The sequence below is a fragment of the Myiozetetes cayanensis genome, unplaced genomic scaffold, assembly GCF_022539395.1.
Source record: "Myiozetetes cayanensis isolate MyiCay16 unplaced genomic scaffold, myiCay2020 scf933, whole genome shotgun sequence".
In the NCBI taxonomy this organism is placed as follows: Eukaryota; Metazoa; Chordata; class Aves; order Passeriformes; family Tyrannidae; genus Myiozetetes; species Myiozetetes cayanensis.
In genome coordinates this window covers 1-16542 of record NW_026088223.1, presented here as the reverse complement: position 1 = coordinate 16542, position 16542 = coordinate 1, and the positions used below count along the sequence as shown (strand labels likewise).

The window sequence follows — 16542 nt, the reverse complement described above, 5'->3', positions numbered from 1 at the left end:
GGCAACATTGGAGCAGTCTCTGCAATCTCCCTCACAGGAGAAAAACAGCCCCACCCTGACAGTCAGGTAACATTGGGGTCATCCCACAGCAGCTTCCCAGAAACAGCCTGACTGCAGGCAAAACCACTCCCAAGAGCAGCATCACAACCCAGATTCGTACAGCAGATCCACGAGTCGTCGTGACAGGAGCTGTGTTCGAGCACCCAATGCTGGCAGGTGCACTCATGGTGGGATGGTGAGACAGGGACCCACTGCTGACAGTCACCATGTCAGACCAGGACGAGGAGGCCCCCGAAGTGAGGGAGCCAGGTGAGAGCCAAGTCCCCTCTTGCAGCCTGGCAGAGGGGCTGTCAGGGCGGGCAGCAGAGGTGCCATGCCCGGGGCCATTGTCTCTCTCCCCTCCAGCGTGCCTGCTGTGTGGACGATCAGACGCTGACCCGGACATCTGTGGAGAAAAAATCCAGAAACATGGGCTCTGTGCCCACGTGTTCTGTCTGGTGAGTTGCTTTGTGGGCTCTCTCCATATATTGACAGGCAGTCCCTGCAACTCTCTTCTCATCAGTGCATGTCATTTTTCCTGCAGTTTTTTGCCAACTACCTTCCTCACTACCCAGTTGATCGAGTAGGACACAGGGTTTTTCTCCCAAGGGATATCCTAGATGTAGTCTCTCGGGCAGCACAGAAGGTGAGAGCCTGACATGGTCAGGATAAGTTCACTGCCAGGTGGGGTTTGCTGGAGCTTAGCCCAGACCCCAAGCAAAAAACCCAGCCTTTACAAGCAGCTCTGGGACAAGGAGGAGGCCCTGAGGCTGCTGCTGATGGGGCTGCTCTGCTCTTTCCAGAGCTGCTGCATCTGTGGCCAGAGTGGGGCCACCATCACCTGCTGTGAAACCGACTGTGACCTGAGCTTCCACCTGCCCTGTGCCAAGCAGGGAGGCTTTGTCACCCAGTTCATTACACCATACAGGTACCTCCTGTCCCCTGCTGGCCATCACCAGGGAAGGGCCCAGCACTTCTCTTCTCACCCACCCCTTTTCCCCCCAGGTCCTTCTGCCCCACACACAGCCCCAAGCAGGCAGTGGAGGCGACTCCGAGCCGGGCACCAATTGCCTCATCTGCATGGAGCCCGTGGAGGACAGAAAGACCTTCAAAACCATGGTGTGCCCAGCGTGCAAAACCGCCTGGTTCCACAGGGATTGTATTCAAGTAGGAGTGGTTCCCTCACCCCCGGGGGGGGTCAGCAGGGGCTCAGCAGCACCAGGGCCTCACTCTCACTACTCGTGTTTCTCCTGCAGGGACAGGCTCTGCGCTCTGGTATTTCATCTTTCCAGTGCCCCCTCTGCAGAAACAGGCAGGACTTTCTCATAGACATGTTCACCATGGGGATCCGCATCCCCTTCAGGTTGGTGTCCTTCTGCCCGGCTCACAACACAGGGGGTGCAAGTGCTGTGCTGTGGCAGGGTCTGCCTCAGCAGTCCTGGCCCTGCACTGTTCTGTGAATCCCGGGTTCAGCTTCACGCAGGAGCTGGAAACGGCACAGGGGGAAGAGCAGGGACACCCTGCACCTGCCCGATGCCGGGGCAGAAGGAGCTCATCAGGTTTCCTTTTTCCATCAGACCACCATCATGGGAGGACAATACGGCATTTGCCGAGCTCGAAGAGAGGCACAGGCATTGTGATGCCAGCGAGTGCCTTTTTCCAGGAGGTAGAGAGGAGGCCGAGGAGGAGGGGTAAGTTGTCAAAGATGCATTCTGGGGCTTGCCAGAACTTGTGCCTGATGGACCCAGTAGAAGAGCTCAGCCAAATAATCCCATGCTTTGGACACTTTGTCCTCAGCTCCATGAACCTGTTTGCTTCCCCAGGCCCTGGGAACTGCTCCTGTGCTCCTCCTGTGCAGCCGAGGGCACTCACAGACACTGCTCTGGCTTGAGAAACAGCATAACCCGATGGGAATGTGATGGCTGTGCTGGTTTGGGCACAGGTAAGAGGCAAAGCAACCTGGTGAGCCTGGGCCAGGTGCCCCTGCACCTGGCAGTGGGTGCCCCTGCACCTGGCAGGGGGTGCCCCTGCACCTGGCAGGGGGTGCCCAGGCTGTGCTTGGCAGAGCCTGTCTGCTCCAGGACAGCCAGGGGCGCTGCTCTGGCTTATTCTGTCCCGGGCTTGGGGTGGCCTTGACATTCCTGCTTCCCCTTCCAGCCTCCAGAGATGACTCGGAGCTTGCTGGCCCCAGCACGGCCAGGCAGTCAGGATTGGAGCCTTCAGAGGTCTCCAGAGAACCCGAGACCATCAGCCCCAACACAGGCAGCCTGGAGTTGTCAGGGCTCTCTCCCAGTTCTCCAACACTGGACACCATCAGTCCCAGCACCAGCAACCAGGTGCCATCCCTTCGGTCTTCAGCATCAGAGACCAGCAACCTCCACACCAACCCACAGTCAACATCGGAGCAATCTCTGGAATCTCCCTCACAGGAGATGAGCAGCTCTAGCCCTGACAGTCAGGTAACGTCGGGGTCGTCCCACAGCAGCTTCCCCGACACTGAGGACAGCAGCTGCTCCAGCGGTCGGAGGCCTGACCGCCGGCGAAACCACTCCCGCCGGCAACGTCGGGCGCGCAGTCCACAGCTTCGGTCCCGAAGTCCCCACAACAGGACCCATGTGCCAGAACCAAGTCCTGGGAGGCGTCGGCCCAGGCTGACACAATCAGGGGAATCCCGCAGGCGAAACCGCTCCCGCCTGCAAAGTCAGACCCCAAATCCTTCTGGCCAGCCCAGAAGTCTCCATGACCGGAGCCATGTGAGAGCACCGAGTGCTGGGAGGTGCAGCCGCAGCCAGGAAACACCGAGGACATCCCGCACACACAATCGCTTCCGCCAACAACGTCAGACCCCACATCCATCTGGCCGCTCCAGAAGTCGCCGTGACAGAAACTGTGTGAGAGCACCAAGTGCTGGGAGCTGCACACCCAGCCAGGAAGCATCGGGGACATCCCGCCGGCGAAACCGCTCCTGCCGGCAATGTCAGACCCCAAATCCATCTGGCCGGTCCAGAAGTCCCGTGACAGGAACTGCACTCCAGCACCGAGTGCTGGGAGGAGAAACTCGAGGAGACAGCAGCCAGCACTTCCCAAAGGCAACACCACTCCCGCCAGCAGCGTCGGACCTCAGATTCATCCAGAGGATCCAGAAGTCGCCGTGACACGAGCCGCGTTAGAACACCCAGTGCTGAGAGCCCCACTCACCGCTCAGACGGTGAGACAGGGACCCACCGCTGACACGTCCCATGTCAGACCAGGACGAGGAGGCCCCTGAAGTGAGGGAGCCAGGTGAGAGCAAAGTGTCCCTCCTGCAGCCTGGCAGAGGGGCTGTCAGGGCGGGCAGCAGAGGTGCCATGCCCGGGGCCATTGTCTCTCTCCCCTCCAGCGTGCCTGCTGTGTGGACGATCAGACGCTGACCCGGACATCTGTGGAGAAAAAGTTCATAGGAATGGACTCTGTGCCCACGAGTTCTGCCTGGTCAGTTGCTTTGTGTGCTCCCTCCATATTATGATAGGCAGTCCCTGCCACTCTCCTCATCAGTGTGTGTCATTTTTCCTGCAGTTTTTTGCCAACTACCTTCCTCACTACCCAGTTGATCGAGTAGGACACAGGGTTTTTCTCCCAAGGGATATCCTAGATGTAGTCTCTCGGGCAGCACAGAAGGTGAGAGCCTGACATGGTCAGGATAAGTTCACTGCCAGGTGGGGTTTGTTGGAGCTTAGCCCAGACCCCAAGCAAAAAAGCCCAGCCTTTACAAGCAGCTCTGGGACAAGGAGGAGGCCCTGAGGCTGCTGCTGATGGGGCTGCTCTGCTCTTTCCAGAGCTGCTGCATCTGTGGCCAGAGTGGGGCCACCATCACCTGCTGTGAAACCGACTGTGACCTGAGCTTCCACCTGCCCTGTGCCAAGCAGGGAGGATGTGTCACCCAGTTCATCAGACCATACAGGTACCTCCTGTCTCCTGCTGGCCACCACCAGGGAAGGGCCCATCACTTCTCAACTCACCCACCCTGTTTCCCCCCAGGTCCTTCTGCCCCACACACAGCCCAGAGCAGGAAGTGGAGGCGACTCCGGAGCCGGGCACCAATTGCCTCATCTGCATGGAGCCCGTGGAGGACAGAAAGACCTTCAAAACCATGGTGTGCCCAGCGTGCAAAACCGCCTGGTTCCACAGGGATTGTATTCAAGTAGGAGTGGTTCCCTCACCCCCGGGGGGGATCAGCAGGGGCTCAGCAGCACCAGGGCCTCACTCTCACTACTCGTGTTTCTCCTGCAGGGACAGGCTCTGCATGCTGGTTTTTTATCGCTCCAGTGCCCCCTCTGCAGGAACAATCAGGCATTTATCAAGGACATGTTCACGACGGGGATCCGCATCCCCTTCAGGTTGGTGTCCTTCTGCCCGGCTCACAACACAGGGGGTGCAAGTGCTGTGCTGTGGCAGGGTCTGCCTCAGCAGTCCTGGCCCTGCACTGTTCTGTGAATCCCGGGTTCAGCTTCACGCAGGAGCTGGAAATGGCACAGGGGGAAGAGCAGGGACACCCTGCACCTGCCCGATGCTGGGGCAGAGACAGCTCATCAGGTTTCCTTTTTCCATCAGACCACCATCATGGATGGGCTTTAATGCATTTGCCGATCTAGGAGAGAGGCACAGGCAGCGAGTGCCTTTTTCCAGGAGGCAGAGAGGAGGCCGAGGAGGAGGGGTAAGTTGCCAAAGCTGCATCCTGGGGCTTGCCAGAACTTGTGCCTGATGGACCCAGTAGAAGAGCTCAGCTCCATGAACCCGTTTGCTTCCCCAGGCCCTGGGAACTGCTCCTGTGCTCCTCCTGTGCTGCCGAGGGCACTCACAGACACTGCTCTGGCTTGAGAAACAGCATAACCCGATGGGAATGTGATGGCTGTGCTGGTTTGGGCACAGGTAAGAGGCAAAGCAACCTGGTGAGCCTGGGCCAGGTGCCCCTGCACCTGGCAGTGGGTGCCCCTGCACCTGGCAGGGGGTGCCCCTGCACCTGGCAGGGGGTGCCCAGGCTGTGCTTGGCAGAGCCTGTCTGCTCCAGGACAGCCAGGGGCGCTGCTCTGGCTTATTCTGTCCCGGGCTTGGGGTGGCCTTGACATTCCTGCTTCCCCTTCCAGCCTCCAGAGATGACTCGGAGCTTGCTGGCCCCAGCACGGCCAGGTAGTCAGGATTGGAGCCTTCAGAGGTCTCCAGAGAACCCGAGACCATCAGCCCCAACACAGGCAGCCTGGAGTTGTCAGGGCTCTCTCCCAGTTCTCCAACACTGGACACCATCAGTCCCAGCACCAGCAACCAGGTGCCATCCCTTCGGTCTTCAGCATCAGAGACCAGCAACCTCCACACCAACCCACAGTCAACATCGGAGCAATCTCTGGAATCTCCCTCACAGGAGATGAGCAGCTCTAGCCCTGACAGTCAGGTAACGTCGGGTCGTCCCACAGCAGCTTCCCCGACACTGAGGACAGCAGCTGCTCCAGCGGTCGGAGGCCTGACCGCCGGCGAAACCACTCCCGCCGGCAACGTCGGGCGCGCAGTCCACAGCTTCGGTCCCGAAGTCCCCACAACAGGACCCATGTGCCAGAACCAAGTCCCGGGAGGCGTCGGCCCAGGCTGACACAATCAGGGGAATCCCGCAGGCGAAACCGCTCCCGCCTGCAAAGTCAGACCCCAAATCCTTCTGGCCAGTCCAGAAGTCTCCATGACCGGAGCCATGTGAGAGCACCGAGTGCTGGGAGGTGCAGCCGCAGCCAGGAAACACCGAGGACATCCCGCACACACAATCGCTTCCGCCAACAACGTCAGACCCCACATCCATCTGGCCGCTCCAGAAGTCGCCGTGACAGAAACTGTGTGAGAGCACCAAGTGCTGGGAGCTGCACACCCAGCCAGGAAGCATCGGGGACATCCCGCCGGCGAAACCGCTCCTGCCGGCAACGTCAGACCCCAAATCCATCTGGCCGGTCCAGAAGTCCCCGTGACAGGAACTGCACTCCAGCACCGAGTGCTGGGAGGAGAAACTCGAGGGAGACAGCAGCCAGCACTTCCCAAAGGCAACACCACTCCCGCCAGCAGCGTCGGACCTCAGATTCATCCAGAGGATCCAGAAGTCGCCGTGACACGAGCCGCGTTAGAACACCCAGTGCTGAGAGCCCCACTCACCACTCAGACGGTGAGACAGGGACCCACCACTGAAACGTTCTACGTCAGACAGGGAGGAGGAGGCCCCCAAAGTGAGGGAGAGAGGTGAGAGCAAAGTGCCCCTCCCACAGCCTGGAAAAGGGTTTTCAGGGCGGGCAGCAGAGGTGCCATGCCCGGGGCCATTGTCTCTCTCCCCTGCAGCATGCCTGTTGAGCCAGCGATCAGACACTGACCCGGACATCTGCGAAGAGGAAACTTTGTGCCCACGAGTTCTGCCTGGTGAGGTTCTCCGTGTGCTTCCTCTGTATTCTGATAGGCAATCCCTGCCACTCTCTCCTCATCAGTGTGTGTCATTTTCCTGCAGGTTTTGCCAACCATTTCCTCAGCACCCCCTGGGTCAAGTAGGACTCCAGGGCTTTCTGCCAAGGAATATCCTAGATGTAGTCTCCCGGGCGGCACAGAAGGTGAGAGCCTGACAAGAGCAGGCAGATTTGTGCCAGGCGAGGTTTGCTGGAGCTTCGCCGAGACCCCAAGCAAGAAAGCCCAGCCCTTCGAACCAGCTCTGGGACAAGGAGGACTCCTCTGGGGGGTTCAGCAGTGTCTCAGCAGCACCAGGGCCTCACTCTTCACTGCTCGTGTTTCTCCTGCAGGGACAGGCTCTGCGCTCTGGTGTTTCATCCCTCCAGTGCCCCCTCTGCATTTATCAGACATTTATCAAGGACATGTTCACGACGGGGATCCCAATCCCCTTCAGGTTGGTGTCCTTCTCCCGGCTCACAACACAGGGGGTGCAAGTGCTGTGCTGTGGCAGGGTCTGCCCCAGCAGTCCTGGCCCTGCACTGTCCTGTGAGTCCCGGGTTCAGCTTCACACAGGAGCTGGAAATGGCACAGGGGGAAGAGCAGGGACACCCTGCACCTGCCCGATGCCGGGGCAGAAGGAGCTCATCTGGTTTCCTTTTTCCATCAGAGCACCATCATGGCAGGGCAACAGTGCATTCGATGAGCTGGAGAGAGGCACAGGCATTGTGATGCCAGCAAGCGCCTTTTTCCAGGAGGTAGAGAGGAGGCCAAGGAGGAGGGGTAAGTTGCCAAAGCTGCGTCCCAGGCCCTGGGAACTGCTCCTGTGCTCCTCCTGTGCTGCCGAGGGCACCCGCAGACACTGCTGTGGCCTGAGAGGCAGCATAACCAGACGAGAATATGATGGCTGTCCTAAGCCTGGCAACGGATGTCAAGGCTGGGCTTGGCAGAGCCTGTCTACTCCAGGAGGGCTGGGGGCTCTGCTCTGGCCTATCCTGCCTAGGGCCTCAGGTGGCCTTCAACTTACTGCTTCCTCTTTCAGCCTCCACTGCAGACTCAGAGCTTGTTGCCCTCATGAAGGACTCTTCTGACCACTCCACAGAACACGAGACCATCACCCCAGTACCAACAACCACCACATCAACCAACAGGCAACATTGGAGCAGTCTCTGCAATCTCCCTCACAGGAGAAAAACAGCCCCACCCTGACAGTCAGGTAACATTGGGGTCATCCCACAGCAGCTTCCCAGAAACAGCCTGACTGCAGGCAAAACCACTCCCAAGAGCAGCATCACAGCCCAGATTCGTACAGCAGATCCACGAGTCGTCGTGACAGGAGCTGTGTTCGAGCACCCAATGCTGGCAGGTGCACTCATGGTGGGACGGTGAGACAGGGACCCACCGCTGACACGTCCCATGTCAGACAGGGAGGAGGAGGCCCCTGAAGTGAGGGAGCCAGGTGAGAGCCAAGTGCCCCTCCTGCAGCCTGGCAGAGGGGCTGTCAGGGCGGGCAGCAGAGGTGCCATGCCCGGGGCCATTGTCTCTCTCCCCTCCAGCGTGCCTGCTGTGTGGACGATCAGACGCTGACCCGGACATCTGTGGAGAAAAAGTTCATAGGAATGGACTCTGTGCCCACGAGTTCTGCCTGGTCAGTTGCTTTGTGTGCTCCCTCCATATTATGATAGGCAGTCCCTGCCACTCTCTCCTCATCAGTGCATGTCATTTTTCCTGCAGTTTTTTGCCAGCTACCTTCCTCACTACCCAGTTGATCGAGTAGGACACAGGGTTTTTCTCCCAAGGGATATCCTCGATGTAGTCTCTCGGGCAGCACAGAAGGTGAGAGCCTGACATGGTCAGGATAAGTTCACTGCCAGGCGAGGTTTGCTGGAGCTTAGCCCAGACCCCAAGCAAGAAAACCCCAGCCCTTCCAGCCAGCTCTGGGACAAGGAGGAGGCCCTGAGGCTGCTGCTGATGGGGCTGCTCTGCTCTTTCCAGAGCTGCTGCGTCTGTGGCCAGAGCGGGGCCACCATCGCCTGCTGTGAAACTGACTGTGACCTGAACTTCCACCTGCCCTGTGCCAAGCAGGGAGGATGTGTCACCCAGTTCATCAGACCATACAGGTACCTCCTGTCTCCTGCTGGCCATCACCAGGGAAAGGGCCCATCACTTCTCTCCTCACCCACCCCTTTTCCCCCCAGGTCCTTCTGCCCCACACACAGCCCAGAGCAGGAAGTGGAGGCGACTCCGGAGCCGGGCACCAATTGCCTCATCTGCCTGGAGGCCGTGGAGGACAGAAAGACCTTCAAAACCATGGTGTGCCCAGCGTGCAAAACCGCCTGGTTCCACAGGGATTGTATTCAAGTAGGAGTGGTTCCCTCACCCCCGGGGGGGATCAGCAGGGGCTCAGCAGCACCAGGGCCTCACTCGCACTGCTCGTGTTTCTCCTGCAGGGACAGGCTCTGCATGCTGGTTTTTTATCGCTCCAGTGCCCCCTCTGCAGGAACAATCAGGCATTTATCAAGGACATGTTCACCATGGAGATCCGAATCCCCTTCAGGTTGGTGTCCTTCTGCCCGGCTCACAACACAGGGGGTGCAAGTGCTGTGCTGTGGCAGGGTCTGCCCCAGCAGTCCTGGCCCTGCACTGTTCTGTGAGTCCCGGGTTCAGCTTCACGCAGGAGCTGGAAATGGCACAGGGGGAAGAGCAGGGACACCCTGCACCTGCCCGATGCTGGGGCAGAGACAGCTCATCAGGTTTCCTTTTTCCATCAGACCACCATCATGGATGGGCTTTAATGCATTTGCCGATCTAGGAGAGAGGCACAGGCATTGTGATGCCAGCGAGTGCCTTTTTCCAGGAGGTAGAGAGGAGGCCGAGGAGGAGGGGTAAGTTGTCAAAGATGCATTCTGGGGCTTGCCAGAACTTGTGCCTGATGGACCCAGTAGAAGAGCTCAGCTCCATGAACCCGTTTGCTTCCCCAGGCCCTGGGAACTGCTCCTGTGCTCCTCCTGTGCTGCCGAGGGCACTCACAGACACTGCTCTGGCTTGAGAAACAGCATAACCCGATGGGAATGTGATGGCTGTGCTGGTTTGGGCACAGGTAAGAGGCAAAGCAACCTGGTGAGCCTGGGCCAGGTGCCCCTGCACCTGGCAGTGGGTGCCCCTGCACCTGGCAGGGGGTGCCCCTGCACCTGGCAGGGGGTGCCCAGGCTGTGCTTGGCAGAGCCTGTCTGCTCCAGGACAGCCAGGGGCGCTGCTCTGGCTTATTCTGTCCCGGGCTTGGGGTGGCCTTGACATTCCTGCTTCCCCTTCCAGCCTCCAGAGATGACTCGGAGCTTGCTGGCCCCAGCACGGCCAGGCAGTCAGGATTGGAGCCTTCAGAGGTCTCCAGAGAACCCGAGACCATCAGCCCCAACACAGGCAGCCTGGAGTTGTCAGGGCTCTCTCCCAGTTCTCCAACACTGGACACCATCAGTCCCAGCACCAGCAACCAGGTGCCATCCCTTCGGTCTTCAGCATCAGAGACCAGCAACCTCCACACCAACCCACAGTCAACATCGGAGCAATCTCTGGAATCTCCCTCACAGGAGATGAGCAGCTCTAGCCCTGACAGTCAGGTAACGTCGGGGTCGTCCCACAGCAGCTTCCCCGACACTGAGGACAGCAGCTGCTCCAGCGGTCGGAGGCCTGACCGCCGGCGAAACCACTCCCGCCGGCAACGTCGGGCGCGCAGTCCACAGCTTCGGTCCCGAAGTCCCCACAACAGGACCCATGTGCCAGAACCAAGTCCCGGGAGGCGTCGGCCCAGGCTGACACAATCAGGGGAATCCCGCAGGCGAAACCGCTCCCGCCTGCAAAGTCAGACCCCAAATCCTTCTGGCCAGTCCAGAAGTCTCCGTGACCGGAGCCATGTGAGAGCACCGAGTGCTGGGAGGTGCAGCCGCAGCCAGGAAACACCGAGGACATCCCACACACACAATCGCTTCCGCCAACAACGTCAGACCCCACATCCATCTGGCCGCTCCAGAAGTCGCCGTGACAGAAACTGTGTGAGAGCACCAAGTGCTGGGAGCTGCACACCCAGCCAGGAAGCATCGGGGACATCCCGCCGGCGAAACCGCTCCTGCCGGCAACGTCAGACCCCAAATCCATCTGGCCGGTCCAGAAGTCCCCGTGACAGGAACTGCACTCCAGCACCGAGTGCTGGGAGGAGAAACTCGAGGGAGACAGCAGCCAGCACTTCCCAAAGGCAACACCACTCCCGCCAGCAGCGTCGGACCTCAAATTCATCCAGAGGATCCAGAAGTCGCCGTGACACGAGCCGCGTTAGAACACCCAGTGCTGGGAGCCCCACTCACCGCTCAGACGGTGAGACAGGGACCCACCACTGAAACGTTCTACGTCAGACAGGGAGGAGGAGGCCCCCAAAGTGAGGGAGAGAGGTGAGAGCAAAGTGCCCCTCCCACAGCCTGGAAAAGGGTTTTCAGGGCGGGCAGCAGAGGTGCCATGCCCGGGGCCATTGTCTCTCTCCCCTGCAGCATGCCTGTTGTGCCAGCGATCAGACACTGACCCGGACATCTGCGAAGAGGAAACTTTGTGCCCACGAGTTCTGCCTGGTGAGGTTCTCCGTGTGCTTCCTCCGTATTCTGATAGGCAATCCCTGCCACTCTCTCCTCATCAGTGTGTGTCATTTTCCTGCAGGTTTTGCCAACCATTTCCTCAGCACCCCCTGGGTCAAGTAGGACTCCAGGGCTTTCTGCCAAGGAATATCCTAGATGTAGTCTCCCGGGTGGCACAGAAGGTGAGAGCCTGACAAGAGCAGGCAGATTCGTGCCAGGCGAGGTTTGCTGGAGCTTTGCCGAGACCCCAAGCAAGAAAGCCCAGCCCTTCGAACCAGCTCTGGGACAAGGAGGACTCCTCTGGGGGGTTCAGCAGTGTCTCAGCAGCACCAGGGCCTCACTCTTCACTGCTTGTGTTTCTCCTGCAGGGACAGGCTCTGCGCTCTGGTGTTTCATCCCTCCAGTGCCCCCTCTGCATTTATCAGACATTTATCAAGGACATGTTCACGACGGGGATCCGCATCCCCTTCAGGTTGGTGTCCTTCTCCCGGCTCACAACACAGGGGGTGCAAGTGCTGTGCTGTGGCAGGGTCTGCCCCAGCAGTCCTGGCCCTGCACTGTTCTGTGAGTCCCGGGTTCAGCTTCACGCAGGAGCTGGAAATGGCACAGGGGGAAGAGCAGGGACACCCTGCACCTGCCCGATGCCGGGGCAGAAGGAGCTCATCAGGTTTCCTTTTTCCGTCAGAGCACCATCATGGGAGGACAATACGGCATTTGCCGAGCTCGAAGAGAGGCACAGGCATTGTGATGCCAGCAAGCGCCTTTTTCCAGGAGGCAGAGAGGAGGCCGAGGAGGAGGGGTAAGTTGCCAAAGCTGCGTCCCAGGCCCTGGGAACTGCTCCTGTGCTCCTCCTGTGCTGCCGAGGGCACCCGCAGACACTGCTGTGGCCTGAGAGGCAGCATAACCAGATGAGAATATGATGGCTGTCCTAAGCCTGGCAACGGATGTCGAGGCTGGGCTTGGCAGAGCCTGTCTGCTCCAGGAGGGCTGGGGGCTCTGCTCTGGCCTATCCTGCCTAGGGCCTCAGGTGGCCTTCAACTTACTGCTTCCTCTTTCAGCCTCCACTGCAGACTCAGAGCTTGTTGCCCTCATGAAGGACTCTTCTGACGACTCCACAGAACACAAGACCATCACCCCAGTACCAACAACCACCACATCAACCAACAGGCAACATTGGAGCAGTCTCTGCAATCTCCCTCACAGGAGAAAAACAGCCCCACCCTGACAGTCAGGTAACATTGGGGTCATCCCACAGCAGCTTCCCAGAAACAGCCTGACTGCAGGCAAAACCACTCCCAAGAGCAGCATCACAGCCCAGATTCGTACAGCAGATCCACGAGTCGTCGTGACAGGAGCTGTGTTCGAGCACCCAGTGCTGGCAGGTGCACTCATGGTGGGACGGTGAGACAGGGACCCACCGCTGACACGTCCCATGTCAGACAGGGAGGAGGAGGCCCCTGAAGTGAGGGAGCCAGGTGAGAGCCAAGTGCCCCTCCTGCAGCCTGGCAGAGGGGCTGTCAGGGCGGGCAGCAGAGGTGCCAAGCCCGGGGCCATTGTCTCTCTCCCCTCCAGCGTGCCTGCTGTGTGGACGATCAGACGCTGACCCAGACATCTATGGAGAAAAAGTTCATAGGAATGGACTCTGTGCCCACGAGTTCTGCCTGGTCAGTTGCTTTGTGTGCTCCCTCCATATTATGATAGGCAGTCCCTGCCACTCTCCTCATCAGTGCATGTCATTTTTCCTGCAGTTTTTTGCCAACTACCTTCCTCACTACCCAGTTGATCGAGTAGGACACAGGGTTTTTCTCCCAAGGGATATCCTCGATGTAGTCTCTCGGGCAGCACAGAAGGTGAGAGCCTGACATGGTCAGGATAAGTTCACTGCCAGGTGAGGTTTGTTGGAGCTTAGCCCAGACCCCAAGCAAAAAAGCCCAGCCTTTACAAGCAGCTCTGGGACAAGGAGGAGGCCCTGAGGCTGCTGCTGATGGGGCTGCTCTGCTCTTTCCAGAGCTGCTGCATCTGTGGCCAGAGCGGGGCCACCATCACCTGCTGTGAAACCGACTGTGACCTGAGCTTCCACCTGCCCTGTGCCAAGCAGGGAGGATGTGTCACCCAGTTCATCAGACCATACAGGTACCTCCTGTCCCCTGCTGGCCATCACCAGGGAAGGGCCCATCACTTCTCAACTCACCCACCCTGTTTCCCCCCAGGTCCTTCTGCCCCACACACAGCCCAGAGCAGGAAGTGGAGGCGACTCCGGAGCCGGGCACCAATTGCCTCATCTGCATGGAGCCCGTGGAGGACAGAAAGACCTTCAAAACCATGGTGTGCCCAGCGTGCAAAACCGCCTGGTTCCACAGGGATTGTATTCAAGTAGGAGTGGTTCCCTCACCCCCGGGGGGGGGTCAGCAGGGGCTCAGCAGCACCAGGGCCTCACTCGCACTGCTCGTGTTTCTCCTGCAGGGACAGGCTCTGCATGCTGGTTTTTTATCGCTCCAGTGCCCCCTCTGCAGGAACAGGCAGGACTTTCTCATAGACATGTTCACCATGGGGATCCGAATCCCCTTCAGGTTGGTGTCCTTCTGCCCGGCTCACAACACAGGGGGTGCAAGTGCTGTGCTGTGGCAGGGTCTGCCTCAGCAGTCCTGGCCCTGCACTGCTCTGTGAATCCCGGGTTCAGCTTCACGCAGGAGCTGGAAATGGCACAGGGGGAAGAGCAGGGACTCCCTGCACCTGCCCGATGCCGGGGCAGAAGGAGCTCATCAGGTTTCCTTTTTCCATCAGACCACCATCATGGATGGGCTTTAATGCATTTGCCGATCTAGGAGAGAGGCACAGGCATTGTGATGCCAGCGAGTGCCTTTTTCCAGGAGGTAGAGAGGAGGCCGAGGAGGAGGGGTAAGTTGTCAAAGATGCATTCTGGGGCTTGCCAGAACTTGTGCCTGATGGACCCAGTAGAAGAGCTCAGCCAAATAATCCCATGCTTTGGACACTTTGTCCTCAGCTCCATGAACCTGTTTGCTTCCCCAGGCCCTGGGAACTGCTCCTGTGCTCCTCCTGTGCTGCCGAGGGCACTCACAGACACTGCTCTGGCTTGAGAAACAGCATAACCCGATGGGAATGTGATGGCTGTGCTGGTTTGGGCACAGGTAAGAGGCAAAGCAACCTGGTGAGCCTGGGCCAGGTGCCCCTGCACCTGGCAGTGGGTGCCCCTGCACCTGGCAGGGGGTGCCCAGGCTGTGCTTGGCAGAGCCTGTCTGCTCCAGGACAACCAGGGGCGCTGCTCTGGCTTATTCTGTCCCGGGCTTGGGGTGGCCTTGACATTCCTGCTTCCCCTTCCAGCCTCCAGAGATGACTCGGAGCTTGCTGGCCCCAGCACGGCCAGGCAGTCAGGATTGGAGCCTTCAGAGGTCTCCAGAGAACCCGAGACCATCAGCCCCAACACAGGCAGCCTGGAGTTGTCAGGGCTCTCTCCCAGTTCTCCAACACTGGACACCATCAGTCCCAGCACCAGCAACCAGGTGCCATCCCTTCGGTCTTCAGCATCAGAGACCAGCAACCTCCACACCAACCCACAGTCAACATCGGAGCAATCTCTGGAATCTCCCTCACAGGAGATGAGCAGCTCTAGCCCTGACAGTCAGGTAACGTCGGGGTCGTCCCACAGCAGCTTCCCCGACACTGAGGACAGCAGCTGCTCCAGCGGTCGGAGGCCTGACCGCCGGCGAAACCACTCCCGCCGGCAACGTCGGGCGCGCAGTCCACAGCTTCGGTCCCGAAGTCCCCACAACAGGACCCATGTGCCAGAACCAAGTCCCGGGAGGCGTCGGCCCAGGCTGACACAATCAGGGGAATCCCGCAGGCGAAACCGCTCCCGCCTGCAAAGTCAGACCCCAAATCCTTCTGGCCAGTCCAGAAGTCTCCGTGACCGGAGCCATGTGAGAGCACCGAGTGCTGGGAGGTGCAGCCGCAGCCAGGAAACACCGAGGACATCCCGCACACACAATCGCTTCCGCCAACAACGTCAGACCCCACATCCATCTGGCCGCTCCAGAAGTCGCCGTGACAGAAACTGTGTGAGAGCACCAAGTGCTGGGAGCTGCACACCCAGCCAGGAAGCATCGGGGACATCCCGCCGGCGAAACCGCTCCTGCCGGCAACGTCAGACCCCAAATCCATCTGGCCGGTCCAGAAGTCCCCGTGACAGGAACTGCACTCCAGCACCGAGTGCTGGGAGGAGAAACTCAAGGGAGACAGCAGCCAGCACTTCCCAAAGGCAACACCACTCCCGCCAGCAGCGTCGGACCTCAAATTCATCCAGAGGATCCAGAAGTCGCCGTGACACGAGCCGCGTTAGAACACCCAGTGCTGAGAGCCCCACTCACCGCTCAGACGGTGAGACAGGGACCCACCACTGAAACGTTCTACGTCAGACAGGGAGGAGGAGGCCCCCAAAGTGAGGGAGAGAGGTGAGAGCAAAGTGCCCCTCCCGCAGCCTGGAAAAGGGTTTTCAGGGCGGGCAGCAGAGGTGCCATGCCCGGGGCCATTGTCTCTCTCCCCTGCAGCATGCCTGTTGTGCCAGCGATCAGACACTGACCCGGACATCTGCGAAGAGGAAACTTTGTGCCCACGAGTTCTGCCTGGTGAGGTTCTCCGTGTGCTTCCTCTGTATTCTGATAGGCAATCCCTGCCACTCTCTCCTCATCAGTGTGTGTCATTTTCCTGCAGGTTTTGCCAACCATTTCCTCAGCACCCCCTGGGTCAAGTAGGACTCCAGGGCTTTCTGCCAAGGAATATCCTAGATGTAGTCTCCCGGGCGGCACAGAAGGTGAGAGCCTGACAATGGCAGGCAGATTCGTGCCAGGCGAGGTTTGCTGGAGCTTTGCCGAGACCCCAAGCAAGAAAGCCCAGCCCTTCGAACCAGCTCTGGGACAAGGAGGACTCCTCTGGGGGGTTCAGCAGTGTCTCAGCAGCACCAGGGCCTCACTCTTCACTGCTCGTGTTTCTCCTGCAGGGACAGGCTCTGCGCTCTGGTGTTTCATCCCTCCAGTGCCCCCTCTGCATTTACCAGACATTTATCAAGGACATGTTCACGACGGGGATCCCAATCCCCTTCAGGTTGGTGTCCTTCTCCCGGCTCACAACACAGGGGGTGCAAGTGCTGTGCTGTGGCAGGGTCTGCCCCAGCAGTCCTGGCCCTGCACTGTCCTATGAGTCCCGGGTTCAGCTTCACGCAGGAGCTGGAAATGGCACAGGGGGAAGAGCAGGGACACCCTGCACCTGCCCGATGCCGGGACAGAAGGAGCTCATCAGGTTTCCTTTTTCCATCAGAGCACCATCATGGCAGGGCAACAGTGCATTCGATGAGCTGGAGAGAGGCACAGGCATTGTGATGCCAGCAAGCGCCTTTTTCCAGGAGGTAGAGAGGAGGCCAAGGAGGAGG

The 16542-nt window shown here is 59.4% G+C and overlaps 3 protein-coding genes, 3 long non-coding RNA genes and 1 pseudogene across 6 annotated transcripts; all 7 read left to right on the top strand.

Annotated features, from left to right (window-relative positions):
* Positions 1-245: 245 nt before the first annotated feature.
* On the top strand, positions 246-3194 carry LOC126653175 (PHD finger protein 7-like). The gene is given in 10 exon segments (XM_050340699.1): positions 246-309; positions 406-497; positions 843-967; positions 1045-1091; positions 1094-1206; positions 1296-1402; positions 1617-1730; positions 1863-1981; positions 2197-2375; positions 2433-3194. Coding segments are annotated over 10 exon segments (1701 nt in total). The 5' UTR covers positions 246-266.
* Positions 3195-3278: 84 nt separating this feature from the next.
* On the top strand, positions 3279-5659 carry LOC126653174 (PHD finger protein 7-like; annotated as a pseudogene).
* A 744-nt stretch (positions 5660-6403) lies between these two features.
* Positions 6404-6874, top strand: LOC126653178 (uncharacterized). The gene is made up of 3 exons (XR_007632147.1): positions 6404-6462; positions 6548-6647; positions 6834-6874. It is a non-coding gene; the product is annotated as an uncharacterized LOC126653178 (long non-coding RNA).
* A 1016-nt stretch (positions 6875-7890) lies between these two features.
* On the top strand, positions 7891-10519 carry LOC126653173 (PHD finger protein 7-like). Its single transcript, XM_050340697.1, has 10 exons — positions 7891-7939; positions 8037-8128; positions 8215-8316; positions 8476-8600; positions 8679-8841; positions 8931-9037; positions 9252-9365; positions 9462-9580; positions 9796-10391; positions 10508-10519. The coding sequence occupies exons 1-10, from the start codon at positions 7897-7899 to the stop codon at positions 10517-10519; spliced, it is 1473 nt and encodes a 490-aa protein (XP_050196654.1). The 5' UTR covers positions 7891-7896.
* A 260-nt stretch (positions 10520-10779) lies between these two features.
* LOC126653176 (uncharacterized) lies at positions 10780-11536 on the top strand. The gene is made up of 4 exons (XR_007632145.1): positions 10780-10922; positions 11019-11096; positions 11182-11281; positions 11468-11536. It is a non-coding gene; the product is annotated as an uncharacterized LOC126653176 (long non-coding RNA).
* Positions 11537-12682: 1146 nt separating this feature from the next.
* Positions 12683-15165, top strand: LOC126653179 (PHD finger protein 7-like; the record flags this gene model as incomplete). Its single annotated transcript, XM_050340700.1, has 8 exons — positions 12683-12763; positions 13108-13232; positions 13310-13472; positions 13563-13669; positions 13884-13997; positions 14130-14248; positions 14442-15037; positions 15154-15165. Coding segments are annotated over 8 exons (1317 nt in total), but the record flags the coding sequence as incomplete, so codon positions are not given.
* A 137-nt stretch (positions 15166-15302) lies between these two features.
* Positions 15303-16154, top strand: LOC126653177 (uncharacterized). The gene is made up of 4 exons (XR_007632146.1): positions 15303-15568; positions 15665-15742; positions 15828-15927; positions 16114-16154. It is a non-coding gene; the product is annotated as an uncharacterized LOC126653177 (long non-coding RNA).
* Positions 16155-16542: the final 388 nt, after the last annotated feature.

What these genes read in the sequence shown, in the direction of transcription:
- LOC126653173 (XM_050340697.1), top strand. Translation starts at nt 7,897, where the DNA reads ATGTCAGACAGGGAGGAGGAGGCCCCTGAAGTGAGGGAGCCAG. An exon ending in CCCTGAAGTGAGGGAGCCAG is followed by an intron (nt 7,940 to 8,036) that starts GTGAGAGCCAAG and finishes TCTCCCCTCCAG; the next exon opens with CGTGCCTGCTGTGTGGACGA. An exon ending in TCCACAGGGATTGTATTCAA is followed by an intron (nt 8,842 to 8,930) that starts GTAGGAGTGGTT and finishes TTTCTCCTGCAG; the next exon opens with GGACAGGCTCTGCATGCTGG.